The 26134-nt window shown below is 41.4% G+C and overlaps 1 protein-coding gene across 3 annotated transcripts in view; it reads right to left on the reverse strand.

Annotated features, from left to right (window-relative positions):
* The window catches only part of foxp4 (forkhead box P4), a 403429-nt gene that overhangs the window by 102720 nt on the left and 274575 nt on the right, over positions 1-26134 (reverse strand). For all 3 annotated transcript variants that reach the window (XM_059950359.1, XM_059950360.1, XM_059950361.1), the window contains 2 exons: positions 14656-14778; positions 12106-12237 (listed from right to left, as the gene is read on the reverse strand). In XM_059950359.1, coding sequence (XP_059806342.1) covers positions 12106-12237; positions 14656-14778 — 255 coding nt within the window. The remainder of the gene's footprint in view (positions 1-12105; positions 12238-14655; positions 14779-26134) is intronic.

The following is a 26134-nucleotide window of genomic DNA, read 5'->3' on the forward strand; positions in this document are numbered from 1 at the left end:
AATTATAGGACAATTATCCTGACTTCAATGGTTGGCCAGATGTTAGAGTCATTTATTAAAGATGATGTTTCAGGGTGCTTGGAGGCATACCGTAAATTTGGCAGAAGTCCATTCGAATGGAAAACCTTGCTTGATAAATCTGCTCGAATTCTTTTATGAAATAATGGGCAGGATAAGCAAAGGGGAGTAAGTGGATGTTGCTGTTGCGTCAGCTATTTTTCATGTTATATATTAATAATTTGGCATCAAAGGCTACGAGGAGAAGGCAGAAAAATTGGGATGAAGTTGTGACCTCTTCTAGGCCAAGAGGGCATGACTTCAGGATTGAAGGACGTCCATTTAGAATAGAGATGTGGAGAAATTACTTTAGTCAGAGGGTGGTAAATCTGTGGAATTTGTTGCCTCGAGCAGCAAAGTTAGTGAATGGATCGTGTTTCTATTCATCTTGTCTGCACAGAATATTTCTGGTGTGGATTTCCAGCATCAGAATATTAGCAAAACAATTCTGCGGCTGATGATATAGTTCTGGGAGACTTTAATTTCCCAAATATTTAGTGGGAGAACCCAATGACTAATGGATCAGAGGAAAGTTGTTTTTGACACAGTACATTAATGCACCAACAATAGGGGAGGCCTGTCTAGATTTGATATTCTGGAACAATCAGGATAGAATTTTGAGTATGAAGTTGTTGAGCCTTCAGGAACAAGCGATCATAACATTGTTAGTTTCGAGGTTTATCGGGAGAACATATCAGTAAAAACCAAAGCCATTAACTTTTGAATTTCAGAAAGGCAAAGTTTGTGCAGATGCAGCAAAGACTTCAGAAGGTAAACTAGAAGGAACTGTTTGCCGTTGAGTCAGCTGAAGAACAATGGGGTCGATTTAAAGAGGTAATTCATGCAGTGCAGGAAATGTTCATATCCACAATTGGGAGACACCATAAAAATTGTAGATCAACTACATGGATGAATAAAGACATACATAAAAAAAGATTGAAGAAAAGACAGCTGTATAAGAAAACAGAAAAAATGGTGATGTTAACAGTAGGGGATACAAAAATATGAGAGCTATAGTCAAGAAGGAATTAGAATTGTCAAAAGACAGGTTAAGAAGGATATTGCTGATAATGCTAAGATTGACCCCAAGAGATTTTTTTCAATATTTTAGTAGCGAAAGGAAAGTCAAGGAGGAAGTTAAGTGTATTAGGAATAGTGAGGAGTGATAAATCACGCAGAGGAGGACATAGCAGATACTCTTAACTTATATTTTAATGAAGTAGTCACCTGCAAAGATGTTAGCAATATGCCAGTAAGTGTGGAGAAAAATAACGTTGTTTCAAGTGACTTAGAAATCTTAGAAAGTGAGGTCCTGCTTCAGCTGAAAAGGCTGAAAGTTAATAAATCTCTGGGGCCGGACAACATATAACCAAGGGTACTTAAAGAAGGTTGTCTATGTATACAAACTCCTAACATGTATTTTTCAAAAGTCAGTGAAGTTTGGTGAAATCCCTAAGGACTGGAAACAGGTTAAAATTGTCCCCGTATATAAGATGGGTTACCACACAGACCCTGGTAACTATAGACTAGTAAGCTTAACGTATCATAGGTAAGATAATGCAAACATGAATAAAGAATGAGATGGAAAAGCAGCTGATAGGAACAGGCATGCTTGCAGATAGCCAGCATGAGTTCAGAAAGGGGAAATCATGGTTTACTAATATATAGAGTTCCATGAAGAGGCAACTAAAATTTATGATAACGAAGATTGGTTGATATAATTTACTTGGACTTTCAGAAGGCTTTTGACAAGGTACCCCACAAGAGGTTAAGAATCAAATTACAGGAGGTAGGGACTCAGGGTTGGTTGTGCGAATGGGTGCAGAATTGGCACTAAAACAGAAAACAGTGAGTTTTCATACATAGATGATGTTAAAAGTGGGGTTCCATAGGGATCAGTTTTGGGGCTGCTACTGTCTTGGATAATGATTTGAATAAGCACATAACAAATTAACAAGTAAAGTTTGTAGATGACATAAAATTAGGGGAACGAGCTGATAATATTCAGGCAGCAGAATCAATACCGTTAAATCTAAACAAAATCCAGATGTGGGCGGATAAATTTAATGTAAGTAAATGTAAGATATTATGTATAGGAAGTCAAAATATTAGATATAAATATACAATGGAGGGTCTTGAGCTAGAAAGTGCACTGTATGAGAAGGATTTGTGTGTTCTGGTGGACATCACTATCAACAACTAGACAATGCACAGAAGTGATTAGGAAGGTGAATATAATGTTGGGCTATATAATGTAGAACAGAGTGATCTAGGGTGGTGAAGAAAGCTTTTGGTATGCTGGCCTTTATAAATCAGAGCATTGAGTATAGGAGTTGGGATGTAATGTTAAAATTGTACAAGGCATTGGTAAGGCCGAATTTGGAGTATTGTGTACAGTTCTGGTCACCGAATTATAGGAAAGATATCAACAAAATAGAGAGAGTACAGAGAAGATTTACCAGAATGTTACCTGGGTTTCAGCACCTAGGTTACAGGGAAAGGCTGAACAAGTTAGGCCTTTATTCTTTGGAGCGTAGAAGGTTGAGGGCGGACTTGATAGAGGTATTTAAAATAATGAGGGGGACAGATCGAGTTGACGTGGATAGGCTTTTTCCATTGAGAGTAGGGGAGATTCAAACAAGAGGACGTGATTTGAGAGTTAGGGGGCAAAAGTTTAAGGGTAACACGAGAAGGAATTTCTTTACTCAGAGAGTGGTAGCTGTGTGGAATGAGCTTCCAGTAGAAGTGGTAGAGGCAGGTTCGGTATTGTCATTTAAAGTAAAATTGGATACGTATATGGACAGGAAAGGAATGGAGGGTTATTGGCTGAGTGCAGGTCGGTGGGACTAGGTGAGAGTAAACGTTGGGACGGACTAGGAGGGTCGAGATGGTCTGTTTCCGTGCTGTAATTGTTATATGGTTATAACGCGCTCAGTGAAGTTCAAGTCCAGAGAGGACACAATTGCCCTTAAGGTGCTTGTGAGGCCACAGTTTGAATACTCTGTATGGTTTTGGTCTCCATATTGTGTGAAGGATATGAAGGCACTAGAGCGAGTTCGGAGTCTAGTCGCCCTTGACTAGACTCATTCCAGGTCTGCAGGGTATGAGCTATGGAGAAAGATGGAAAGAATTAAATCTTTTTAGCCTAAGTAGACATAGAATGTGAGGAGACATGATAGAAGTGTTCAAAATCAGTAAGGATATAAGTAAGGTGGATGCCAGCTGCTACTTCAGACTTAATCCATCAACGAGGACACGGGGCCACAGGTGGAGACTGGTTAAAGAGAGATTTCCGACTAATGTCAGGAAGCATTTCTTTACACAGTAGATTGTGGACACACAGAACAAACAACCTAGTTGTATAGTTGCCAGTAGTATCTTAGAGACTTTCAAATCTAAACCCGATAGTTATTTCAACACACTATGTGAATAGGAATTTGGCAAGCTTTGTTTGGCTGAATGGCTTGTTCTTGTCAAAACCTTTCTAATGTTCTGACTATTGGTCAGGAGGAGGAGGAATCAAAGCTGATGTTCACCCCGTTCCACTGTTCATCTGAGAAGAACCACAACAAACTGCAGTACTCAACTACAGTCCACAAAGACTAGGCCTGACTCAAGTGATGTCATTAACTGGATTCTTACCATGCTGAACAATATCTACAAACCACTGTGCCAGTGCCTACCAAATTATATTATTCTGACTCTAAACTCGCAATGTAACCAAAGCCAAAGTGAAGATAAATTTATTATCGAAGTATGCCTCGTTGTTAGGTACATCTGCTTGTTAATGCAAATATCTAATCTGCCAATCATGTGACAGCAACTTCATGTATAAAAGCATTGGTCAAGAGATCCAATTGTTGTTCAGACCAAATACCAGAATGGGGAAGAAATTTGACTTAAGTGGCTTTGATAGTGGAATGGTTGTTGGTGCCAGACGGGGTGGTCTGAGAAAGCTGATCTGCTGGTATTTCACGCACAACAGTCTCCAGAGTTTATGGGGAATGGTGTGATAAACAAGAAAGAATACAGTGAGTTGCAGTTCTATGGGCAAAAACACCTTGTTAATGAGACAAGTCAGAGGAGAATCGCCACAATGATTCAAGCTGACAAGAAGGTAACAGTAACTCAAATAAACATGTCATAACAGTGGTGGGCGCAACATGTCGAACCTTGGTCTACAGTAACAGAAGACCATGAACATACACTCAGTGGCCATTTCATTAGGTACCTTCTGTACCTAATAAAGTGGCCACTGAGTATATATATATATCACCATACTCTACCTTGAGATTCATTTTCTTGCAGGTATTATCAGGAAAAAAGAAATACAATAGGACCTTCCAAAAATCTGTACATTAGCAAAGACTTACGAATGCCAACAGAAAAAAAAACAAACTGAGATCACAATTCAACTCAAGGCAGAAGTAGCAGGTAAATTTAGTTCTGTTTGTCTTTCTTGGGACGGGGGAGCTATGAAAATGCTTATCAGAACTAGGACCATTATTGGGCAACCAAATATTGACAAAGCATTTTGGACACTAAAGAAATTAAAGAATTATGTGACAGGGTAAAAAAATTGGAGGTGAGGTAAGAAATCTTATTGAATAACAAAGAAACCTCAAGGGTCTGTCTAGTCAGTTCTGCCCCTATTTCCTACAAGCATAAAAAGAACCTTTAAGTAATTTTCACTATGTACCATTAGAGTAAAATGGAAAACAAATTTGTAACATAAAAGCCCAAACCTGTCAAAGAAAAAACCTCTGATGTGACATCAAAGCAGCTGTTTTAATATTAGTGTGAAACATAAACTTGATGATAATCATTCAAGACCTCAATCATTCCACTTAACCAACACACGGGTCCCTTTAACCAAAGTAAGTTGGTTCTGATTTGCTAAGTGAGGGGAGTTAAAGGCAGGAAAGAAACAATTTATACCTATTGGAGTTTTATGACTGTAACTGGCTCAAAAGATAGCCTGTGCATGTTCTATACCTGGACTTTCACATTTCAACGGTGGAAAAAACACACAAGGTTTTCTTTTATTTATTTATTGAGAGAACGTGCGGAATAGACCCTTCTGGCCCTTCAAGTCAAGATGCCCAGCAATCCCCCGATTTAGACCCAGCCTAATCACAGAACAATTTACAATGACCAACTAATGTACCAGCTGGAACAGATTTGTTCAGTGGGAGGAAACTGGAGCACCCAGAGAATGTATGAACTCCTAACAGGCAGTGGTGGGAATTGAACCCAGGTCGCTGTGCTGACTACTACGCTACTATACTTTGCTGCTACTGCTTTTATGCAAGATCAGAGCTTAAGACTGGGGTTCCCAACCTTTTATATGCTATAGATCCCTACTACGAACTGAGGGGTCCATGGACCCCAGTTTGGGAACTCCTGGCTTGAGCGGTTGCATATAATTTTCAGACATGGGTTGTGAACAAGTTAATTGACATGAAGCAGAGTAGGAATAAATTGATTATATACAAAATGACAAGAACTGACTAGGGAAGCATCTCAAAGATTGATGCAGCTACTAGCAACCTCTATCTATGCTTAGATGAGTAGATTGTGGGTAATGTATTCAAGATTGTTCATGGTACAAATTACATGTAAAGTAAGCTGTGAAAAGGATACAAAGAGTTGTAACACAGGCATTCTAAATCTTTGGATAAAAAGGTGGTGAAATAGAATGTGTGAAATTAACTACTTTGATTGGAAGAATGGAAAAAGGAAATTTAAATAAAAATAGGGATTAACAATCTTGCTCTTCAAAGGCCATCTTTATGTATTAATTACTGAGTTAGCATTTAAGTACAGCAAGCAATGGGGAAGTAAATGGCACTTAACCATTACTGGAATAATGCCGGAATATAAAGCAAGCAATATTACCACACTTACTTACTTGAGACTGCACCTGGAGTCTTTTTTACCCATTTGGTCTCCGTGCCAAAGGAAAGATTGTCGAAAAATTTATCCCTCAGGATCAGCAGGACCAAGTTTGCTGTATAGTATCAATTGAGTATTGTACTCTGCCTCTAAAATTCATTCCAATGGGCTGAGCTACTATTGGTGCGTTCAGGGCTACCATCTGGGGAGTGAATTTCTAGTCAGAAATCTTTGCCTTAGAGGACATGAAATGCACGAGATTGATTCCTGTGTTGAGAGGGGTGATTCCTTGTGGGGAGATTTGTAGAAAGGACTTTTAATCTCTGGAGTTAAAAGATTAAGACGTGATCTCATTAAAACTGGTCTGGACAAACTGGGAAAACTAAAATTAGTGGTCAGAGTCTCAAAGTGAGTGTCTGGACATACCGGATTGAGAAAAGGAGATTTATTTTTCTACTGTGGATTGTGAATTTTCAGACTTCTCCACCCCAGAGGGCAGTGAGCGCTCTGTCATTCTAGACAGATTTCCATGCACTCGGGGAATCAAGGGATTTGTGCAGAAAAATTGGAAATGACATGAAGGTTCAGCCACCGTCTTATTGAATGGCAGATCAGGCTTGGGAGCCTTTTGTCCGATTCATTCTCCTATTTCTTCTGAATACCAACAGAATCAATCATCAACATTTCAGACCAAAGCAAAATTACACAGATATTGGAAATATGAAATAGAAACACAAACCTCTAGTAGTCTAAGTGTATCAAGGATCATCTATGGATTGATGGATTTAATGCTTCAGAGTGATGACACAGCATTTTCTGTTTTTGGATATTTTTCTGTTTTTATACTAACAATTTTGAATTGCATTGCCTCAATTAAAGTTGTAGTGACACTGAAAATTCATTTCACCCTAACCCTGTGTTGGATTCCAAACTTCCATTTACCTACTAACCCCTTGGCATTGCTATAATTTCAGCAGAAATTGTGTGAGGCCTCTAAAGCTCTTGATGTTGACCATTCCACCTATCAGAAGTAAGCAGGCATATTGTCCTCATTAATGGCCCATTTTCCTTTGCTCATATGCACCGTACTACTCTCAGGTGTATACGCAATATGAGCAGCAAACACTCCGCTCACATCTCCCAGGGCTGACCTGGTGTGTGCCTAGAATACACCCATGGATCTGCACCAGATGGCACGTGCACAACCATAGTGCAGAGGACCAGCTCCTCACACAGAACCAAGAATGGGAATACTTCTGCAATCTGGAAGCCGTTACACATTTTAACAGACAGGTGTGAACACAAGTATCTGACCGTGAGAGTCGTGGGCCAGACTCGGGAAATCTTTGAATAGTTATTCATCCTATGCAAAAAAATGCTTTGAATCTTTTTCTAATTTTGGCTTTGTAAATTTTGTTCTCATCAAAGTTTGAAATGTTCACAGTGGTGACTCCGTGACTCCAAAGTTTTCACATTTTATGCAGCCACATGTATTAAACAGTCCTAGGTCAGCTACAATATGGGATAAAATCCTTGCAATGTAGTCACTGTTCCATCAAACAATCCCAAGTCACAAATTGTAAGGGTTAGATACAGTGTAATGCTGTCACTGTAATATGTTTTAGTAATACTTGCAGAAAAGCATCTTTAAATTTTTGGTTTCCCACAGGCAATTCTTTTAATTTTCAACTCCATGACCCAATTAAACTCCTAAATCTCTTGCATCCAATCTCATCATCTAAGACATGCTCATTTGTCATGGGATTAACGTCTGGTTGAGGGAAAGGCCCATTACTGTTGTGGGCTTATTAGACCAGACAGAAACATAAGACATAGGAGCAGAATTAGGCCATTTGGCCCATTAAGTCTGCTTCGCCATTTCATCATGGCTGATCCATTTCTCTCACAAACCCCATTCTCCTGCCTTTACCCCAAAACCTATCACAACCTGACTAATCAAGAACCTATCACCATCTGCCTTAAATAAGTTCAATGATCTGGCCTCCACAGCCACCTGTCACGCAGATACACCATCCTCTTGTTAAGGAATTTCCTCCTAATCTCCATTCAAAATGGACATCCCTCTATTCTGTGGCTGTGCCCTCGGGTAATAGATTCTCCCACCAATGGAAATGTTCTCTCCACATCTACTCTATCTAGGCTTTTCAATATTCCATAGGTTTCAATACGATCTCCCGTCGTTCTTCTAAATTCCAACGAGTAAAGGCCTAAAGTCATCAATTGCTCCTCATACAATAAGCCTTTCATTCCCGGAATCATTCTCGTTAACCTCCTTTGAACCCTCTCCAACGTCAGCGCATCCTTTCTTAAATAAGGGGCCCACAATACTACAATTGAGGTCTCACTAGTACCTTATAAAGCTTCAGCATTACATCCTTGCTTTTATAGTCCAATCCTCTCAAAATAAATGATAATATAGCAATTCCCTTCCTCACCACTGACTCAACCTGCTAATAAACTTTTAGGAAATCCTGTATATGGACTCCCAAATCCCTTTGCAAAATTCAAAATTTTTGAATTTTCTCCCCATTTAGAAAATAGACTATGCTTTCATTCCTTCTATCAAAGTGCATGATCACACACTTCCCTACAATGTATTCCACCTGCCATCCCTTTACCCATTCTCCTAATCTGTCCAAGTCCTTCGGCAGGCTCCCTGATTCCTCAACACCATTTACCCCTCCACCCATGTTCATATCATCCACAAACTTGGCCACAAAGCCATCAATTCCGTCATCCAAATGCATGATGTACAACACTGTAATCCCAACACTGATCCCTGCAGAGCTGCACTAGTCACTAGCAGCCAATCAGATAATTCCTCAAATAATTCTAACAGGTGTATCAGACAAAATTTTCCTTTAAGGAAATCATGCTAACATTGGTCTTTTTTATCATGTGCCTCCAAATACCCTGGGACTTCATCGTTAACAATTGACTCTAACAACTTCCCAACCACTGAGGCCAGGCTAACTGGCCTAAAATTTTGCTCCTTTTGCCTCTCCCTTCTTGAAGTGTGGAGTGACATTTCCAATGTTCTTGTCCTCTGGAACCATTCCAGAATCTAGCAATCATTACTAACATCTCCACACTCTCTTTAGCTACCTCTTTCAGAACCCTGGAGTGTAAGCCATCCGGTCCAAGTGACTTATCTACCTTCAATCCTTTCAGCCATGCAAGCACCTTCTGTCTAGTAATAGCACCTGCACTCACTTCTGCCTGCTGACACTCGAACTTCTGGAATATTGCTAGTGTCTTCCACAGCAAAGACTGATGCAAAATACTTATTCAGTTTGTTCGCCATTTCCTTGTCCGCCTTTTCTACCTCTCCAGCATCAACTTCCAGCAGTCCATTATCTACTCCTACCTCTCTTTTACTCTTTATATATGTGAATCAACCTTTGGTGTCCACTTTGATATTATGGGCTAGCTTGTCTTCTTTTTTCATCTTTTTCCCCCCTTATGGCTTTTTTAGTTGCCTTCTGTTGGTTTTTTAAAGTTTCCCAAACCTCTTCCTTCCCATTATTCTATTATGTGCCTTCTCTTTGCTGTTTATGTTAGCTTTGACCTCCTTCATTAGCCATGGTTGTGTCATCTTGCCTTTAGAATACTTCTTCTTTGGGATGTATCTATCCTGCACCTTCTAAATTGCTCCCAGAAACTCCAGTCATTACTGCTCTGCTATCACCCTTGCTAGTGTCCTCTTCCAAACAACTTTGGCCTACTCCTCCCTCGTGCCTCTGTAATTACCTTTACTCCACTGTAATGTTGATGCATCTGACTTTAGCTTCTCTTTCTCAAATTGCAGGGTGATTTCTATCATATTTTGATCATTGCCTACCAAAAGTTCCTTTACCTTAAGCTCCCTAATCAAATCCGGTTCATTACACAATACCCAATCCATGACTATGGTAACATTGCCCTTCTGACATGCCTTTCCTATCTCCCGTTGTAATTTGTAGGCTACATCTTGGCTACTGTTCGGAGAGCTGTATATAACTACCATCAGGAACTGATTCATGCATGGATGTCAAGATTTGTTGCTGATAGTGAAACAGATGATTGAATCATGAATATTACTGTTCAGTAGGAGGCAACTTGGCCCATCAACCAAAGCATTTCACATCATGACAAATGATATTATAAAAGTATGTTCCTTCTATTGCCTTTGGTTGTGTGGTTGTACGTGGTAAATCTTTCTACAACTGCCAAAAATTGGTCTTTATTTACTCAATCAATACTATGCTTAATATTAAACTTGTCTATCAAATCTTCTCTTAACAGTCTAAGCGGTAGAAGGAATGTTCCTGTATTCTCTACTCTCCACACAACTGAGGAATCCCATCCCTGGTACCATTCCAATAAATTCTTCTGCCAGCCCTCGATAATTCTTAACCTTTCCAGAAACATGGTACTCATAAGGAAACTTCTAACTGATGTTTAGCCACAATTTATAAAGATTTACCACATTGATGGCCTAACCTTTGCATATCCAAGATGTTGAACCAAACATTGACTCTATCATGTTGCTACGAAGCTAAAGCAATGCTTTGTGTTCTGTGAAGTCCATGTGTTAGCTAGTTTGTGCAATAGTTACCACCACATTAAAGAAGTCATGCACAGATAACTTCTCCTCTACCACTCAGGAAATGCTTGAATTCTTATGAACTATTAATCCAAAACAGTATCTATCAAGTACTGAACTGAGTTGTATTGGTGATCCGGGGAGCTGAGAAAATCTTAAGAGAGCAAAACCAGTTATTCTTGGGTGAAAGAGTGAGAAAATGCGTGCCCACAATGTTGTGCCAATCTATGTAAACCTACTCCACAATCATTCTAACCTTTCCCTCTTATACAGCCCATAACTCTGTATTTTTCTTACATCCATGTGCCTATCTAAGACAGATGCATTACGAGGGGTGATTGATAAGTTTCTGGCCTATGGTAGAAGGAGTCAATTTTAGAAAACCGAGCACATTTATTTTTCAACATAGTTCCCTCCTACATGTACACACTTAGTCTAGTGGTTGTGGAGCATACGGATCCCTTCTTTGTAGAAGTGGTCCACAGCAGGGGTGATTGATAAGTTTGTGGGCTAAGGTAGAAGGAGATGAGTTATTAACTTCAAACTTTCTGCATTATCACTCAGAGTTGAACTGCACGTGCATGTAACAAGAACGTCTTGGACCGCCAGGTGGTCCACAGCAAGGGTGATTGATAAGTTTGTGACCTAAGATAGAAGGGGATGAATTATACAGCTCTCGTTATACAGCCCTCGTACAGTTCAACTCTTTGAGTGAAAGTGCAGAAAGCTTGAAGTTAATAACTCATCTCCTTCTACCTTAGGCCATGAACTTATCAATCACCCCATGCTGTTGACCACTTCTGCAGGTCTAAGATGCCGACTTCTACAAAGAAGGGACCTGTATGCTCCATGACTGCTTGACTATGGGTGTAAATGTAGGAAAAATAAATGTGCTAGGTTTTCTAAAATTGACTCCTTCTACCTTAGGCCACGAACTTATCAATCAGCCCTCGTATGTCCCTTTTGTATTTCTAGTACAAACTTTGGCAGTGCATTCCAGACACTCATCACTCTCTGTCTAATAAGCCTACCTCCAATATCTCCCCTAAACTTACCTCCACTCACTTTAAACCAGGGGTTCCGAACCTGAGGTCCATGGACTGCTCGGCTAATGGTAGGGATCTGTGATATAAAAAAGGTTGGGAACCCTTGCCTAATGTGTGTTTTAGTATTAACTGTTACCACACTGGGGAAAAAAGTGCTGGCTCTCCACTCTATCTATACCTCTCGTACTGTTATACACCTCTGTCAAGTTGCCTCCTGTAGTCCTTCAACCTAAAGCAAAAAGTCCAAGCTCACTCAACCTTTCCTCATAAGACGTGTGTGCACATTTCAGCACAGTCAGCTAACCCATACCATAATATCAGTCGCAAATGAGATTGGGATGCTGCCACAGTCAAATAGCCATCTGTTCCCATTTGCTTTCACACACTCAGGTGTTGTATCAGGCAAGGAAAGTGCCAGTACTTCCAACTGAAAGGGGAAGGGTTAAAATGGTCACCTCCCCACCCAGTTCACCCAGCCAACAGTCACTGGGATCAGCTTACCTCTTTTGGTTGCTTGACAGTTTGCTGCTGCTGTTGTTGCTGTTGTTGGTGCTGCTGTTGCTGCTGTTGCTGCTGTTGAGTTAGCAGCTGTAGATGCAATTGTTCCTGTTGCTTCTTGTAATACTCCTGAAGCTGTTAAGGAATGGAAGGCAGTGAGGTGATGGCAGAGAATGAGGGAGGGAGGACGGTTAGAGGGGGCAGGGAAAAAAAAGGACAGAAAACACAAAGGATCTCAGTCAGGGTAAAAAAAAATCCCTACAGATGAAGCAATCAGAAAATTAATATCAGAACAATAGCCAGCATACAGTGCAAACTTCACTGCTATTCTGCGTTAGACAACACCAATTAAATTCTCGGTGGAAAGTTAATTATCTGTCAGTGCAATCCTACAGGGTCTGTGGGATCATTGTGTGCTGGTGACATGTAGATGAGGAGCCTGTAAAATACTGCTTGGGATGACTGCTATGTTTAGAAGGATCCAAGAAATATATTAATTTAGATTGGTGACTCGTTTAAAGTGAAAGGAACTGATTATACAAGTACAGGGCAGCATGTGTGCGTCAACACCGACTGAATTAACTCTTCTCATTTTGATTCCTTGTTGGCTTGCAGGAAGTCTACTTGCTGAACAGGAGAAGGCCATTCAGCCCCTTGTCTCCGTTCTGTCATTCAATTAGATGAAGGCTGCTGTACATCTTAACTCCAACTACCTAACTCGGTTCCACATTCTTTAATATCCTGCAGCTGAAGAGAATTTATAAAGCAGACAGTGGGAATTTTCAACTGACTCCCCACCCTAACATATTTTTTGGGGATTAACATCTTTCACATGATTCACATCAGCCAGAATGGCCCAGCTTCTATCCTGTTATTCAACCCACAACAGCCTTCCACTTTGTACTGGAATCCCCTATCAGAAGAAATACTTTAACTCTGCCCTATTTACCATAATTAGATCACCCCTTAATCATAAACATTTAAGATATACAGGTCTGTTCTGTGCATCCTGTCCTCATCACTTATCTGTATTTTTTTAGTCCTGCTACAATGCTAATGAATGCATCTTATTTGGAAGTTTGCCAGCACATTTTCATTCCTCAAAACATGTTCCTTGTCCTCAGTGGAGAGGATTTCTTCCTTTTTTATCATGATATATATTGATCTCCAACTTCTCCACTTCTGTCATTTCCAGACTTGTATTCAGCTGAGATTGTTGCGTACAGGTTCCCCAGGTTAACTTTGCAGACTCTGGTTTGTTAGCATTATTGCTAGAGAAGCTGCTTTAAGCTGCCACAACGCTTCAGAGGGGGAGGATGGTAAGAGGAAGGAGCTGGGGGAAAGAAGGGGCCACTCCGTGTTGCTTACCAGCTCCTGACTGGCACAGAGCTGCAGCTGACAGGGCTGCTATTTTGCAGCTCAAGTGGCCCAAGTTCAATGCTGGACCCTGGAACTGTCGGAGTCGAGTTTGCATTTTCCACCTGGGACCACGTGCGTTTCCCCTGGCTTCGCCCATTTCCTTCCCTGTCCCCAAGACGTGTGGGTTAATTGGTCTCTGTAAGTTGCCCTGAGCCTGCAGGCGAGGGGCAGATTCAGGACGAAGTTGATTGGAATGCAGGAGAAATAAAGTGAGATTCTTATAGGATGAGTGCATGTGGATGATTGATAGGTTGGCACAGATGGGCCAGTGGGCTTGTTTTGGTATTGTCTGACTCTATGACATGAGTGCTGGGTTTCTGTCTAGCAGTTGATGGCCTCCTGACATTGCTATTGAGAGGAATAAATAGTTGACATTCCCTAACTTTTAGTAATTCCATCCTCCTGCCCTTTACTCTTTTTCAATTCCCCATTCTGGCTCCCCTCTTACCCTTTCTCTTCTCCTCAGCTGTCCATCACTTCCGTCTGGTGCCCCTCCTCCTATTTTTCATTGCCCACTGCCCTTTCCTATCAGATTCCTTCTTCTTCTTCAGCCCCTTACCCCTTCCACCTACCAGCTTTTTACTTTGCTCCTCCCCCAAGCACACCCATGCTCCTCATCTGGTTTCTCCTATCACCTGCAGGCTTGTAATCCTTACCCTTCCCTCCACCACCATTTTTTTCTGGTTTCTTCACCCTTCTTTTCCATTTCTGATGAGGGGTCTTGGCCTAAGATGTTGACTGTTTCTTCCTCGCCATAGATGCTGCCTGACCTGCTGAGCTCCTCCAGCACTTTGTGTGTGTGGCTCTGCAACAGGTGTGGCGTCCCTCGCATTCCCGTTGGATTCTCTGGAATTATGCATGGTGAGGTCCGGCGTGAGGCAGAGTGCTCCCATGTCAGAGCCACAGTTGACCCAGACTTACAGCATAAGGATAAGCGACGATGAGAGTCCCACTGACCCCCACCAGATTAAAGGAGAATCCTCTGGCAAAGCAGATGTCAGGGCACAGAGGGCAGATGTAGCCCGATGCCTACAGAACAAACAGAAGCTGCTGACTGAGCGCAATGCAGTGTTGGTGCCACAGGTCCTGTCTCACACAGCACTTCCCCTGCATAACGTGCGGCATGCTGCTTACCTGCTGTAACATGACGGCCTGCTGCTGTTGCAATAGGGCTTGCAGCTGGGGAGGGGACAGGATCTGCTGCATCTGCTGCGGGGTGATCACCTGCGGGTTCATCATGGCGACTGATACGGGCACCTGCAAGCAGACAAAGAGTAATTTACATTCAATAGAGAGCTCTGAATCGTAAGTGGCTAGACAGCTTAGCGAGGATAAGAGTGGACCCAGTGGCAGGATGGTCAGTAACCAGAAGGCATCGATCTAAGACAAATTTCAGGAGAGCCAGAGGAGAGGGGAAATTTATTTTTTACTGTCTAAGAGTGAAAACAGTTACAAGAATAACTTTCTTGAGGAAATAGGATAAATTATTGAATGGAAAAAATGTGTTAAGGAATGAGGCAAAAGAACTTGGCCTTCAATAAATAGTGCACGTGTCATGGTAGAAGGAAGCAGAGACAAAACAAAGGAGGGAAAGAGGAAAAGGTGACAGATTAACAGGTCCCTGGACAAATCCTGTTCGTATTTAAAGAGATATTTGCAATAAATAGAGTATAGCAAAGGTTTATTGAGCATATTCTATAAGGGTCAATGAAGTAGTCAATGTCCAATCTCTCCAGAGTTTAGAAAAATCAACAGTGATTTCAAACTTTAAAGTTCAAAGTAAATATATTATTAAAGTGCATATATGTCACCATATACAACCCCGAGATTCATTTTCTTGTGGGCATACTCAATAAATCTACAGAATAATAAACTTAACAGAATCAATGAAACACTCTCCATCTTGGACATTCAACCAGATTGCAGAAGATAATGAACTGTGCAAATACAAAAAGGAAGAAATAGTAAATAAACAAACAAACAAACAAGAAATAAATACTGAGAACATGAGATGAAGAGTCCTGGAAAGTTATTCCATTGACTGTGGGATCATTTCAATGATTGGGCAAGTGAAGTTGAGTGAAGTTATCCCCTTTGGTTCAAGAGCCAGATGGTTGATGTGTAGTAGCTGTTCTTGAACCTGGGAATGTGAGTCCTGAGGCTCCTATACCTCCTTCCTAATGGCAGCAATGAGAAGAGAGTGTGTCCTGGGTGATGGGGGTCCCTGATGATGGATGCTGCTTAGCTGTGACAGTGTTTCATGTAGATGTGCTCAGTGCTTGGGAGGGCTTTACCCTTGGCAGACTGGGCCATATCCACGACTTTTTGTAGGATTTTCTATTCAAGAGCATGGGTGTTTCCATACCAGGCTGTGATGCAGCCAGTCAATATACTCTCTTCTACCCATCTATAGTAGTTTGTCAAAGTTTTAGATGTCATTCTGAATCTCTAAGGAAGTAAAGGCACTATCATGCTTTCTTCCTAATTGCACATGTGCTGGGCCCAGGACAGGTCCAAACAAGGAATTTTAAAGCCGCTGACCCTCTCCACCTCAGATTCTCCAACGAAAAATGGCTCATGAACCTCTGGTTTTCTTCTCCAGAAGCCAATAATCAGCTCCTTGGCCTTGCTGAACCTGAGTTTAAAATGTCTTTGAAAAGTACTAAATATTCATGGATTTTTAAGGTTAGAAGTAGGGATGATAATTTGCCCTGACTGGATTGTCCAGAAATGTGAGTCATGGTTCCAAACTAAAAGGGTTGCCGTTCAGGCATTTCCCAAGATGATAGTGGATCTATTGAGAAATTGCTGCCCATTTACTGTGGAAGCTCAGTTGCTGAGAGAGAGAGAGAGAGAGAGAGAGAGAGAGAGAGAGAGAGAGAGAGAGAGAGAGAGAGAGAGAGAGAGAGAGAGAGAGAGAGAGAGAGAGAGAGGAGAGAGAGAGAGAGAGAGAGAGAGAGAGAAGAGAGAGAGAGAGAGAGAGAGAGAGAGAGAGAGAGAAGAGAGAGAGAGAGAGAGAGAGAGAGAGAGAGAGAGAGAGAGAGAGAGAGAAGAGAGAGGAGAGAAGAGAGGAGAGAGAGAGAGAGAGAGAGGTAAATCTATAGATCTTTGAATTTTGAGGGAATCAAGAGGTGGTTCATTTTGGCAGGTCAAATATGCTGGCAGAATATAGCATTAATGGTAAGACTCTTGACAGTATGGAATATCAGAGGGATCTTGCGGTCCGAGTCCATAAGACACTCAAAGCTCCTGCGCAGGTTGGCTCTGTGGTTAAGAAGGCATATGATGCATTGGCCTTCATCATCTATGGGATTGAATTTAAGAGCTGAGAGGTAATGTTACAGCTATATAGGACGCTGATCAGACCCCACTTGGAGTGCTCAGTTCTGGTCACCTCACTACAGGAAGGATGTGGAAACTATAGAAAGGGTGCAGAGGGGATTTACAAGGATGTTTCCTGGATTGGGTGAGCATGTCTTATGAGAATAGATTGAGGTGAACTCGGCCTTTTCTCCTTTGAGAAAAGTGGAGGATGACAGGTGACCTGAAAGAGATGTGTAAGATGATGAGAGGCATTGATCATGTGGATAGTCAGAGGCTTTTTTCCCAAGACTGAAATGGCTAACACGAGAGAAGCAAAGTTTTAATGTGCTTGGAAGTAGGTACAGAGGAGATGTCAGGGGTAAGTTTTTTACGCAGAGTGGTAAGTGCGTGGAATGGTCTACCGGCAATGGTGGTGGAGGCGGATACAATAGGGTCTTTTAAGAGACTCCTGGATAGGTACATGGAGCTTAGAAAAATAGAGGGCTATGGGTAACCCTAGGCGATTTCTAAAGTAAGTACATGTTCAGCACAGCATCATGGGCTGAAGGGCCTGTTTTTGTGCTGTAGGTATTCTATGTTTCTATTAGATAAATAGGGAAAGTGGAGTTGAGAGAAAAGATTAGCCCAGAGAAAACTGAGAAAGCAATACACCATTGCAGGAACAGTGCTAAAGCAGTACTGTATTTTCAAAAGGGAAACAATGAAGTCATAATGCACTGCAGAAAGGGCATGACTCGAAGATTATTGTCAGACGGCAAAGATGAGGGAAAGCAAATCCTTCTGACAATAAAGTAAACTTTAAGTCATGCTACTTATTACATGTTATGTACAAATTATATAGACAATTACAAAATTTTTAACCCAGACAAATGCAAAAGATGGCATTATGAAACAAATGTGCTGATAAACATACTTCAAAGGGAGTGCAGTTTTCCCTCATGTCTGCCTTCTGACTTTGTACTTTTGATGAGAGAGTGAAGCACTCTAGGAACAGTGCTGAAAAGGCACTCCACAGTTGGGGTGAGATATTAAACCAAGAACCTTCCAGCATTATTGGGGATGAGTATTATGGATGCCATAACCTTTTACTGAAGAAAAGCATGAGAGTTCTCCCCTTTCTCCTCTCCACTCTTTTACCCCTCAGCTGATATCATCAAATGGATTATCTGGTCAATATTAAATTACTACTTAACAATACTTCAATGGCTGCAGAATACTTTGGTTGGCCTGATGTTGAGAATGTACGATTTACATACAAGTTTCTCATCCCTTTTTAAATAAAATAGAAATCCTAAAACGGATGAAGTGACTTAAAACAACAGTCCCCTGAGTCAATGGGGATTTATTGCAGAATGGCGAGAGAGACTAAGGGAGTTGGATTTCTGAGACACTGATAATCATTAATGAATCCTGGGCCGAATCAAGAAGATTGGAGGCAGTCCCATTTGGTGACTGTATTAGTGGAATTGAAAAAGCAAGCACAAGCAGCTGTAAAATATTGAGATTGATTATTGTATAAAAACCAAATTATTTGTACAGTGATTACAGAGGAAGCAGTGTAAGATAGGATGAGCCTGGCTCATCATAATGGAAGTGATGAGCCAGTTTACCACTGAGGCACTCTTCCTGGAGTTCCAGAAGTATGATAACAACATTCCACATCAAAAGGCTTCTCAATAAGCATAAAGCTATAGGGATTTGTAGCTAAATCTTAGGAAATTGCTATGAAACTGGCTGAAGAACAGTAAACCACAGAAACTGGTTCAAAGGGTATTGTTAAACATGGAGAAACAGAGGGATAATGGGGCCCACATCCATAGATCAATCAAAATTGCCATGTGAGTTGATAAGGTTGTTAAGAAGGTGTATGGTGTATTGGCCTTCATTAGTCGCAAGGTAATGTTCCAGCTCTGTAAATCCCTGGTTAGATAACACTGGGAATATTGTGTTAAGTTCTGGTTGCCAGTATAGGAAGAATGTGACAGCTTTAGAGAGGGTGCAGAGGAGAGGATGCTGCCTGGACTATAGGCCATGTCTTACAGAGATAGGTTGAGGAAGCTAAGGCTTTTCTCTTTGGAGCGAAGGAGGATGAGAGGTCTACAAGATGGTAAGAGGCATTGATGTAATAGATCGCCGGAGACTTTTTTCCCAGGGCAGAAATAGCCAATGTAAGGGGGCATATATTAAGGTGATTGTTGGAAAGGATGGAGTGGGGGTTGTCAGAGGTAAGTTCTTTACACAGAGAGTAGTGGATGCTTGGAACATACTGCCAGGGGTAGTAGTAGAGGCAGGTGCATTAGGGGAATTTAAGAAACTCCTCGATAGGCAAAGTGATGATAGATAAATGAAGGGCTTTGTTGGGGGGAAGGGTTAGATTGATCTTAGAGTAGGTAGAAGTTTGGCACAACATTGTTGGCTGAAGAACATGTACTGTGCTGTAATGTTCTATGTCCTATGGAGCAGGAGTGGGGAAGGGTACTGAAGATTAATTTTGGGAATCCTGCTGTTTCCAATTTATGCCAGATCCTTGGATACACAAATTCAATGCAAAGTGAATAAATTGGCAGATGTAACCAAACAGAGGAATCGTAGGACATGAGCTAGTGAGTACAGAATGGTGACAAACATTTCTTTGAATTCCATTGGCATAAGATGAGGTTGAAATATCTGAGAGGGTTTACAAAGGGCTAGCCCGTCAGTGTCTAGTGGTGGCAGGACTTTCCCTATACGACAGTGCACTGAGCTTCTCTACGTCCCACAACATGTAATCCTGTACAATGGAATATGCCAGATGGAAGCATTCAATTGTCAACACCTCTTTGCACTGGGAGACCAAGAGGTTTCAGGTAAAAGCAAAGAACATTTATCACCAAGTTGATGAGCCTCTAGCAGCAGTCAATATTTATTTCAACATTTATCCCTGGAAACAGTACACAAGCGTCCTGTATTATTAAGGGTATGAACCACGACAAAAAAATTTTTGAAATATATTTTTTATATTTCAAAAATATACTTTATTCACAATGTAAATATAATTAGGACAAGCCTGTGCAATCATTGTACTATAAATTTAAGGCAATGTGTCAATACTACTCATGTTTCCTCCTTAAACCATGCAACTTTGAAATATTTGAGAGGCTATTCCATTGGGCCCAGTCACTCAGTGTTCAGTGGCAGCAGGACCCTAGACAGGAGACCTTCCCCACGGTGTCTTTGTGCATGGAGCTTCAGTGCACCCTTCAGCGTGTGCTTCTGCACCTTGGAACATGCCAATCAACAGCACTCACTTACAGATATCCCCTTACCCTAGAGGTACAGGAGCCTGAAGACCCACACTCAATATTGTAAGAACAGCTTCTTGCTCTCCACCAGATTTCTGAATGGTCCACGAACACTAGCTCATTCTTCCTAGTTAGCACTGTTCTTTAATTGTAACTTAGTAGTTCTTTTATATCTTCCACTGTATTACTGTCACAAAACAACAAATTTCACAGCATATGTCGTCGATAATAAACCTGATTCAGGTCCCATTCAGGAACAGCTTCTACCCCTCTGCCATCCAATTCCCAAATGGACATTGAAACCATGAACACTACCTCACTACTTTATTTGTTGTTGCCCTACTTTTTACTTTAACTATTTGATATACTTACTGTAATTCAGTTTTTTTTCTATATTATCATGTATTGCATCATACAGCTGTGTTTCATGATGCATGCCGGTGATATTAGACCTAATTCTGATCTGAGGATCAGAAAGTTTAGGGAACACCAAAGCTCTTTTTTTTTACTGAGACAGTAACTTGGCATTGGCCTGCTAATAAGTTCAACACTGAATATGCCCATCCATTGCAAAGCAATAATCACAACACTGGCATCAAGTTGAGCCACATGACAGTAACAATAAAATACAAGCCAAAAGGGAAAATTATCTGCTCGGAGGACAAAAGACAAAACTGAAGAATTTAGCGCCAGCATATGTGGTGACACTTGTGGGCTGCCCCCAGCACATCCTTACGTTATGTTGGTTGTTAATGCAAACAATGCATTTATTTCACTGTATGCTTTGATGTACATGGGATAAGTTCATCTGAATCTGAAGCAAATAAAGTCACAAACTGAGCAATATCAAAAAATGGACAAATGATTTTCTCCTTCCTAAAAATTCTACCGCTGTCAATATAATGCTTGCTCAGTATCACTTGTTTATTGGGCTGCCAGTAAGGCATGGGGAATTGCTCTTGAAGCCCATACTTTAATTCCTTTTAATGGACAGAATTGACTAGTGTCAGACATAACAACCAATCTCTCAGTACAAGTTGTATTAAAATGTAATTTCCACATTCCCTCACTGACACACTCCACATCTGCCTGAAACTGGTTAATACAAATTATATTAAAAAATTTAAATTGCTAATCAAAATCCATCATCTTCTAATTGGTTTTCAATTAAGTTTAGCAATCCTGCTAATTAAATCTTCACAGCTGTGACCCACTAATAGCACCTGACATCACTTCCTGTTCAAGACAGGTCATTAGAGTTTTTTTAGGCCAATAGATGATCCAGTCGTATTACATGACACCTAGGTTCTGCATCTGACTGCCTGGTCTTGATATGTGAGCCCAGTGAGTGTACTGCTTGAGTCTGTTGTGGTTTATTGGGAAAACATACTTATAGATTAAGGTTCTTTGTCTATGTCTCACTACAGAAATTTAAGCACAGAAGTCCAGGTTAACATCTTGGTGCAGTATTGAGATTTTAAAGCAGTGGAACTGGGGGAAATGGAAGTGGAGATTCCTCCACTGGGAAAGAATCCAGTCAACATTTGAAAGGTACTGCCAATGTTGCTCTATGTTGTGTAGCTCCAGCTCATAACCTGCTTCCGTGTCATGGTTGTCACCTGAACCAGGTTCCATTTCATCTGGACATCAGAAGTGGATAATGTCCAGAGAGATGCAGTACACAGTTCTTCAAAGTGAATGTGGGTTGGGGGTGGGGAAATGTATCTTATGTGGACCACAGCCTGGTGGTCTCCCTTGTGTGTGGCTGCATCAAGCTGTGCATAGAGACTGAGTACATAAAATCAAATGTTGCTACATGTTGAGGTTTTACAAAGAATTAACCAGGATATGTCCTATTGGGTTTGACTTTGTCACACTACCTATGCCACATGGAAAGGTTTCTGCAAAAAAGATACTCTGGACCACGATCAAGCAGTAGTTTCGATGGACTATGTATGTGAAGATGGTTGGTCTTTTCAAATGGTTTCTGAAGCACTGTCAAACTCATTTGAAAGAGTGCCTGATCTCCAGAAACTCTCAAACAAGACCTCACTTAACTCATGATCAGATGGACCTTCCCCCATTACATCTTTCATTTACAACAGGTTTATAGTGCATCATGCTTTGGCCTCAAGGTCGCTGTGGTGTAATCTGCCACCCCTCTTCTGGGGCAGGCATAAGCAAAAAAAAAAAAGTACCTGGAAAGGGTATGTGTGGTTATTTTCAAGGTGTATCCCTTGTGGATTCATAACGCAGAACAGTGCTCTAGAGGCTATTCAGAGGGATGCAAACTTGAGGAACATCTGCAATAAGATCATCAATTTGGTGCAAGACACACATTGGGCTCTCAGAAAAACTCTCAGGGAGCCATCTGCAAAAGTATTTTGTAGACCAGCATGTTCTAAGGTGTAGACGTACTTGCTGAGAGATGATCTTAAGTTTTTGCTATTGTTCCAAGGTCTAATAGGGAAAAGCCACAGTACTGGGTCCTCACTTCTGGAATGCTAAAGGGCTTATCCCTGTGTAATAACCTTCTAGATGTCTCACTAATGAAATATTTATGATATATTGAGATAATATGACTTTTATTAGCAAATGCAATGATGTCCTTGGCCCAGTGAAGAAAATGCAATGCCCCATTTTCTTTCACAGAATACATTCTGAGTAAATTAAATATTTGGAAAAAGGTCGTTTTTTTGTATCAGTTGATACCAAATAGGTATAGGAGGAGTGATGGTCCCAGGCAGTGGTGGAGTGGTGTCAAAGCCCATAACTACTTTCTACCCAGACTTGCTGAAAGTTTCACACACTGAACCTTTATGACCAGCTTGAACTGACATTGAGGTGGGCAATCAAACACAGCAAGGTTGAGCTAATGCCTTTTGAGAACTGGTCCAATAGATACTTCACCATCCTTAAGGTGCTGGAAATTAGTCTGGGGGAGCACATAGCAAGTGAAACCCCTAGCTGGGAATGTGGAAGCAATGTTCCCTCTTTGCAAAGAAGACCCTAAATGTAGAGGCAAGGTGCAGTTAGTGTTGTTCTACTCTCTTGAGTAGACTTCATCCATAGCAGGGGTTCACAAACTTTTTACACACTGTGGAGCCTTACTATTAACTAATCGGTCCATGGACCCCAGATTGAGAACCCCTAATCTAGAGATACAATGTGTAAGTCTCCAATGAGAAGAAGAGGAATTATACTCAACAGAGATTTCACCCTGTTGGCTACCTTTGTGTGTATCTTCATCAAGCTCTGTGAAGACCATGAGCTTGTAAACATCAAGTATTGTTCCTGTCCCTTCTGTTGTGTAGGATACACCTGGGCATGTTGCCAAGGAATATTCCATTCATCTGGATTTTGTCACACCATCTTTCTCTTGCAGAAAGTATCTGGAGAGAAACACCTCTAACCACAATCGACCGGACAGTTTCCGTTCCCACAGAATGTTCCTGAGATCCTGTGGGAGAAGAAGGCAGTAGGTCCCATCAGATGGCGTCCAGGCAGGTCATCAAGGTCACTTGGCAGAATGTCTCATTCACTTAACTCTCAACCAAGCACCAAGACCTCGCTTGGCTGCCATTGAGAATAACCTTTCCACAAGTCCCTCACATACAACCAGAATCTCAATTGTTGAGTGGGGCAGTGGTGCAGATCAAAATATCATCGACCTCCTTCTGGTGTGTTTCTTTGTCACAACAGTCTAGAATGGAAATAATGGTCTTTGTCAATGTATGTCCTGAGGAACTGAACAATACAAGACTCTGCTCTATGGGCTGATCACAGAGATATGTAGAAAGACCAACAACAACTACCATTGAACGACCATCAACTTAGCAAAAGACATATCTTGGTTTGCTCAAAACTTGCTTGTTTGCCAATGCAGCCATTACTAAGTTTCCATAGAGGAAGCCTACAATATAGAGGTCTCCCTACAGGACACGTGACTTATGAATCTATTTGGTTAAAAAAACTGTTGGACTCCCTTCTGTTTTGGGTGGAATGTTAAGGTGGAGCTAGTGCTCTCTCTTGTGGGCCTTAAAGACACCATGACATTACTTTGCCCAACAGTCTCCCGATATTTACTCTTGAGCCAGTAATACAAAAGCAGTTCATTTAGGCAACCTGCAAGTATGTAAAACTTGTTTGGCATAGTTGTTCCCATTCACAGACATAGGTAATCGATAGAGGCAGAGGAGATTACAGATGCTGGAATTTAGACCAAAAAGAAACAAAACTCCTGGAGGAACGCAGTAGTTAGTGTCTCTGGAAGCAAAAGGCAGGTCAGCATTTTGGGTCAAGACCCTGCTTGATAACAAAGTGTAAAGGGGAGATAGCTAGTACCGAGGTAAGTTCATGTGGTGAGGCAGGGGTTGGTCAGATATGAGTGCAACCAAGTCAGATGGGGGATGATGGGCAGATGGATTGGTGGGGGAGTGGAATCCACAGACAGAGGCTGGTGAGCGATAGGTGAAAACAGGTAAAGGAAACTGGGCAGATGGAGCCAGGTGGGAAAGGGAAGGTAGAGAGGGGGAAGTTAGAGGCAGAGACTGTAATGAGATAAATGGGAGCAAATGGGAAGGATGCATCAAGGACTAATGGATGCCTTCCTTACCTAGCTCCTTATGAATGTTGCAATTGAAAATGGTATGTCAAAAGTCCAGAGTTTGTAGGAGCCAAGTTGACCCCCACCTGTGACGGAGCTTGCAAGGCACAGTGTGATAGAGTGCCTGAAGGTGTTGACTATATTTTTGCTTTCCGCAATCTTCCACTTGTGCTGCTGATGGCAAACAGCATCTCCGCTTCATTGAGAAGCCTGAGGCTATGGTGGCAGATGCATATTGCTGGCTTGTTGGAGAACTGCTGAGACTGAGAAAGTGGGGGGAGAGGGTTGGGACTTCCACTGTGTCCCCTCACCAACACCCCCCCCCCCCCAAACTGGGCCTGATGCTTAACTAGCTACTGAAAGCAAGTCTTAATGTAGGAGCATCAGGGGGATATTAATGGACAGAGATAATTAGTTACAAAGGAAATGGAAACTTGTGTCTGAAATAGAATCGATGGGCTGAATGGAATATTTCCATATCACAAGGAAATGTGAAATGTACCTTGCTTGAATTCAGGATGAGTGTTTCAGGACTTGACCAGATTTTCAAAAGATTAACTTTCCCAACGCATTTGCAGTGGGCGTTAGTACTCACACCAACTGTGGGCCGCTGGTAGCCATATGTGAGCTGTTGGCCTGAGGGCGACCCCCAAATTTTACATATGGCACATGGATTGCATTTGAGAATCAGATCCGGCAGATTGTGATGCCTGGTGGGGTGCAATAGCCAGACTGCAGCTGAGCTGCCACAGCGGACTCGTGAATGGGATTTATTAATTTCTCAGCTGTGTTTGACTTAAGAAATACTCAACGCTGGCACTAGAAGCCTGTAGTAGAAACAACTTCAAAATTTCGACACCAAAGTCTCTCTCTCCTAGACGAGAACAAGATGCTGCTGAGGAATATGCTATTTTTTTAATCTGTGCAAATGGCTTAAACAAAGTAGGAGAATAAACAAGCTTTCCACAAAACCAGGACTGGAGATTAGAAGGAACAGCTTCCTGAATTCCTCCCCTTCATTCAGATTCAGTCTGACTGTGTTCTGATTGATGCCTGTGTTAGCACAATGAGAAACAAGACAGGACTCCATTCACCCAATTAGCAATCATCATTAATGTCCTCTGATGTAATTAATTTTAAAAAGAGCTTAAGCGATTTGGTCTGTAATTGAAATGTATAAACATTAATGCCTTTGTTTTTAAAGTCAGGAATGGAGTAATCTGTTGTGCTCTGTGAGGAAGGATGCTGGTCTGTGCCTTTGTGTGTGCACACGTGTTGGATAATGACACAATTTGGATTGAATGTGATGCTGTATGTGGTCAAATGTCCTGCCATCATTCAACCTTCTTCCATTCATTTCAGGACGGGATCCTTGCGTAGAATTCTGCCGAAGTTTTCTGGG

This window comes from Hypanus sabinus, chromosome 25 (assembly GCF_030144855.1).
Source record: "Hypanus sabinus isolate sHypSab1 chromosome 25, sHypSab1.hap1, whole genome shotgun sequence".
Lineage (NCBI taxonomy): Eukaryota > Metazoa > Chordata > Chondrichthyes > Myliobatiformes > Dasyatidae > Hypanus > Hypanus sabinus.